General features: G+C 33.1%; 1 protein-coding gene across 1 annotated transcript; it reads right to left on the bottom strand.

Moving 5' to 3' along the window:
• Nucleotides 1-808: 808 nt before the first annotated feature.
• Nucleotides 809-1,839, bottom strand: LOC133863923 (NDR1/HIN1-like protein 12). The gene has a single exon (XM_062300074.1). The coding sequence runs from the start codon at nucleotides 1,646-1,648 to the stop codon at nucleotides 1,043-1,045; it is 606 nt and encodes a 201-aa protein (XP_062156058.1). The 5' UTR covers nucleotides 1,649-1,839; the 3' UTR covers nucleotides 809-1,042.
• Nucleotides 1,840-6,022: the final 4,183 nt, after the last annotated feature.

The raw sequence follows: 6,022 nt of genomic DNA, 5'->3' as shown, positions 1-6,022 counted from the left end.
AAGTGTAATTTATAATTTTAAAATATATGATTTAAAAAAATAAATTTTAAAATATATGATTTAAAAAAATAAATTTTAAAAATGCAGTTAAGCATTTAACAAAATCACAGTATATATATATGCCTTTAAAATTTCAGGTTAACTTTTAAAATTCTGTATTTTTAAAATAGCACCAACTTGCCTATGATTTAAAAATATAATTTTTATATTTTTTTTTCAAATCACAATTTTTAAAAACGCAATTCTCAAACGATTTTGGACATATTTGTTGTATTATATTGTATTATGTTTGAAAAAGTTGTTCGGGTGAATTTTCAAATTTTGTAGACCATCCAAACATAATTTTAAAACTCAAATTTTTTCGATGTTCACAATTTTAAATATAGCAAAATATAATACAAAAAAAAGGGAACACTCAAATGAACATTTATTTTCTACAATTTAGTTTAAAATTACACTTTTTGTCCATAGATCACAATCCCAAACGCAAGTAATTCTAACGATATAATTAGTAGGGATGCTCTAATAATATAGATAGGTATACTTTGAGGGAAAAGTTCCTTTATCTTCGTAAGAAAAGATGTAGCCCATGATTCCATTACATCTTACCATTTACCACCACCGCGGGGACCTAATTGGCTGCATGGATATATAGCCAATTAGCCATGCGTCCAAAGTTTTTGGTGCCTTGTGGCCATATATGCTACCAACAAAACGCCAAAGCCAGAATCTTACGCAATTACTCGAAAATGAATATGCAGAGAGGAAGGGATTTGGGGGTGGGGGAAGAAGAAGAAGAAGAAGTAGAAAGCTTCATACATATATGGCTTCTATATAAAATGTTGCACTCGATCGGGGACTGAACTTTCTTTAATCTGCCTTTAGAGGGTTACAGATTTGAAGGCAAAGAAAGCTCACAAAATAAACAAACTAATTAAAACATGCATGCATATATATATATATGATGGCCGAACGGCCGGGAAACAAAAAAGAAAAAGAAAAAGAAAAAGAAAATTAAAAGCACCAACTACAATATTAATCTTCATATATCCACTTTGCATCCAGGAGATCCGAGCAAAGGCAACTGACCCACAAAGTCTCGCTTCAAACCCACCAAGGTATCGCATTTCACATAAACCCCATAGTGCCCCGTCCTTATAGCCCCAGCCTTCCACCTCAGCCTCCCCAACAAAACCAACCTCAATCCCACCACCCCATACGCCTCATCCGCCACCAACCCATTCGCCACCTCCACCGACACCGGAACCGACCCGCCGCCGACCAACGGCGAGACTACGACGGTGCTGTGCTTCTCGTGGTACAACGGAGGCAGCATCACCTGGGGCGTGATGGCTTGGTCTCTGTAGGATACGAAAGCTGAAAGCTTGTCATAGTAAATGGACACGCGCCTGTTGGGGTTTCTCGTGACGACGGTGAACTGCATGGTGATGGAGATGAGCGGGGGTACCGAGGCGTTGATCTCGTAGACGGCGGCGCCGACTACCTTGAACTGTGGCTTGTGGGGGCGGTAGACTAGCCAAAGGGTGAGCGCTGTTACACCAACTAGGAGGAGAAAGATAGTGATGCATGTACAGACAGCTTGGCGCGGGTCTTTGGCTGAACTCATGCCTCCTCCTCCTTTGGGCATCTGTGAATTTTTTCAGAACACTAAAAACGAGAGAGAGAGAGAGAGAGAGAGAGAGAGAGAGAGAGAGAGAGAGAGAGCACAAAGAAGGTGAAGGGAAAGTTGGCGATGGTGGCGAGTGAATAAGGGAAAAAGTTGAGAGAAGAAGAAGAATCTATGGGACAAATGGAACAAAAAAGGAACCGAGAATTGGTTACTTGAAACTAAAGCAGTCTTTTTCTCATTTAATTAGATCAATGGCGACAACGAGTGTTTGCTTTTTTATCTTTTTCCTTCTTTCCTTAAAATAAGTGTTTCTCTATTTTTTTTTTATTTTTTTTTCTTATCTTATCTTTTTTGCTTTTATCTTCAATTTTCTTTTCCCTTCCTTTTAGTTGTTTGTCAGCCATGGTATGAAAGATCGGAAAAGCAATGCAAACAAAAAGAGATTGAAAAAGGGATCACATTGAAAGCCGTCCATGGCTAAAGCACAACATTTTCGGAGAATTTTTTTTTAATTGAATAAGGATGTTTTCCTTAATAGATAACGAGGGATCAATGGCGAGGATGACCGTACCATTTTTTATTATTTGTAATTATTACCACACTTTTAGTTTTAATTTGTTTTGAATTTATTATTAAAGAGCTAATCTTTTATCAATCATTCGCTCATTCTTCCTTTCGAATAAAGAATGAGAATGATTCTTCTATATACTAATTAATAAGAAAAACTTCACTTATAATCTTTGATCGTTAAGTATAAATATTTTTATAAATTATATTAAAATTTTCTTTTATATATATATATCTACTGAACGTACGCGTATTAAACTGTTTTTAATTTTTAATTTTTATTTTGGGGGAGGGGGGGGTTTCTTCTTTTTTTTGATTGGGAAGGAATGTAAGACTTGCAATTTCTCTCTTGCTAGTTAAGCCGTACTCTAGCACTCTATAGTCAAAAAGGCATCGCTAAAACCACAAATTAAACCTTAAAAATGAAAAGGACTTCCAAGAGGCCCAAAGTCCCGATTCTTTTCCCATTACTTTATAAAATATTTTTCCAACATTTTGTTATATTCCTGTAATCATTTCTTGTGTTTTTTTCTTCTTCAATGACCTTAGTCTGTAATTATGGATTTTGGACTTGATTAATAATTTCCTTTGGTTATTACATTGATTCAGTTCAATGAAAGTCGTATAATAGTCTATTTATGTAATAATGAAAATTAACTTTTAATTTATTTATTTTTTAGATAAATATAAAAAAGCTTCATCAACTAAAATAGTCATTTTCAATAAAACCCACAAATTAACAGGCATGATATTTTGATACATCAAACTACAATTTTGTATTAAAAGTGCTACTTTTTAATCATTCTTCTTAAAATATCCGTATTTTCTTAAAGATTAAAATAAATAAAATAATTTTTAAAAATAAATAGAAACTAAACAAACGAAATTAAAAAAGTGAGCTTTTTATTTTAGTTTTGTAAATTAATATTTTATTTATGTTTTTAAGAAAATATAAGTATTTAAGGAAGAATGACAAAAAAATGGTATTTTTGACACAAAATGATAGTATGATGCATCAAAATGTCACACATGCCGCTTTATGTGTTTTATTGAAAGTGGTTGTTAGTTTAAGTTTTTTTTTTATACATTTATCCCCCTCCTTTTTCTTTTGCAAGAATAATGTTATTTGGTAGAATGCTATACGACTGCATATCTTTGGATGATGTAATAGTAAAAATCAGTATTTGAATTAACACTGGCCAAAAAAAAAAAAACCTAATTTTTATTACCATATTATCCAAGTATAAATAACATTATAACAACCTACTAAATAGTAATCGGCAAAATTGAAAAATCCAACTCAAACCTCTTTACAAAACATTTTGTTTTTGGAAATCACAGTTTCCATAAAACTGAACTCGTATCATATAGACATCATCACTTATAAATTCTGAAAAAAAATGTTACATGTACCTAAATTTTTACAAAAAAGCATTACTAAGACGATGTAGAATTTATTCATTGATACTTGTAGTATTTCTTTTTCATTAATTATTTTGATCATATCCAATGAATAAACTAGCTTTACATCGGTTAGTAAAGCTTTCTTTATAAAAATATTTTTAGGAGAGTGGTAGAAAAATATCCAAAATAACACACTTACTACATATTCCTTCACATGGGGTGGGCCCCATGTGATGGTGGACCCCACTATGTGAGAGGGTGTGAAGTAAGTGTGTAATTTTAAATTTTTTTATTATTATTTTTTAAAAGTTTAAGTACATGTAACATTAACCGCTAAGGGTGCGTTTGTGATTGCGATTTCGTAGAGAAAGAATGCGATTTTAAACCAAATCGCAGAAAATAAACCGTTTGGAAACAGCGTTTTTAAAAAATTACGATTTGAAAACGCAGAAAAGTGCTTATTTAAATCGCAGGTAATGTGGTGCTTTTTTGAAAATGCAGTATTTTAAAAGACTAACCTGCGATTTTAAAGGTCAAAATACGATTTTGTCAAACGCTTAATTGCGTTTTTAAAAATCATTTTTTTTAAATCGCACTTTTCAAAATCGATATTTTCAAATCGCAAACCCAAACAAACTCTAAATTGAGAAGGAAAAAGTAAAACAGGATGGCGAACGAGTTAGTCTATAAAAATTGGGTCTCACCTCGATGTATCTTGTTGTTGTACTATTGTTGTACATTTAGAGTGTTTTTCTCGTTTCTCGTCTGTAAAACTCTTGAAGTATACTTTCGGCCCGAACATTGTGGAGAGGTAAGAGACGTAGTTGAGAAGAGAAGGGAATGCCTGTTGATCGATCTCTTTTGTGGATAAAGGGTGCAGTTGAGGAGGCAGTGTGGTTCACTCGATCAGTGCCCTTTCGATCACCGACATCATGTGGTCCATGTGGATAAGCAGGAGACCACCCAAGTGTTACAGAACTTACAGCGGTGGCTCTGTTTTGTCTTTTACACATGGTTTCCTCTGTTTGGACTACGTCTCGTCACATCCCCACGGCTTTTTTAATCAACTGGGCCCCCTCCGGCTGCTCAGCACGCGTTGGATACATACTTTTACACGTCCGATTCCCATGCATTTCTTGCTTTCTGTGTGAAAGTCGTTCGCTTTTTGTTCGGCCGCAGTGAAAAATGGATTTCGTCACGAGAGCCGCCTACGAAGGAACCAAAAAAGAAAAGAAACTCCATTACTGTTTCCTGTTTGCTTCGCAGAAAAGGATTTTGGTTGCAGAAAGCCGGAAAGTGCAAACTGCTTTTTTTTAATTGACTTTTCTCCCAAACATTCGTGCCTCGGGAGATTTCCATATTCTAATAAAAATACAGAAAAAGAAGGTAAATATAAAATCAATTTTTTTTTTTATTACACATCACTCCCTCGATTTTTAGTTTTTAATTTTGCATTTTTTTGCAATTTTCAATTGGGTCATTCCGTGTGTTTTTCGTCTAATTTAGTAACACCGTTAATATTTTGTAATGTTAGATTAAAATAATAATTTTCATTTTATTAGAAAAATAAATTCTAAAAAATAAATTTTTTCTTTTTATAATTTTTTTAATAAAATACAAAAATTTGTATTTAATCGGAGGTGGCAAAAATGTTGATGTGGCACTGACGGACATTACTAAAATGGACATAAAACACATAGAGGGACCTAATTGAAAATTGCAAAAAACTTAAGGATTCAAAATGCGAAATTAAAAACTTAATGATTTGTTATGCCGCATTTACTCAAAAAAAAAAAAAAAAAAAAAAAAAAAATTCTATATTTACCCTAAAAAATATTGTGTTGATCCTCTTCCACATTACCCTTATTTCTATGGCCACCTTAATTACATCGTTCAGCCAAAAAATTAATGATGGTTGATTGCTGCATTTGAGATGAGGAATGGATCATAATAGTAATAACAACAATAATAAAGTAGTCTTCATTATCCATAATTAAAGTTATTTTGTTTTTCAACATTTTATAGTAAAAGTTAATTTCCTGGTTTAGTTGAAGGTAGAGAAGAGAAATGAGGGAAAATAGGGAATGTTTGGTGAAAAGATTTTTTAATTCGAAAAGTAATGGTAAAATGCTCTAGGTTGTGTTAGAGCATTCTTAGTAGTCTCACCAAAATAGCTTTTGGTGAGCCAATTTGATGAAAACACTAAAAAATCACTTTCAGTGGCCTTACTACTTTAACCAAACAGTTTTGGTAAGCAAAAATATTCACAAATTTTGATGAGTAATATTCACTTACCAACTCTCTCACCAATTTTGTTTCTCATTTCTCTCTCACATGATCGCAGCATATTTTTTTCCTTTCTTCTCTCATTTCCTTCTCCCATCTCCCATCTCTCTCACACGATGATGTCCTTAAAAAGTG

The sequence above is a fragment of the Alnus glutinosa genome, chromosome 3 (assembly GCF_958979055.1).
Source record: "Alnus glutinosa chromosome 3, dhAlnGlut1.1, whole genome shotgun sequence".
In the NCBI taxonomy this organism is placed as follows: domain Eukaryota; kingdom Viridiplantae; phylum Streptophyta; class Magnoliopsida; order Fagales; family Betulaceae; genus Alnus; species Alnus glutinosa.
The sequence above is the reverse complement of the archived record's forward strand: the minus strand, read 5'-3'. Positions and strand labels throughout refer to the sequence as shown.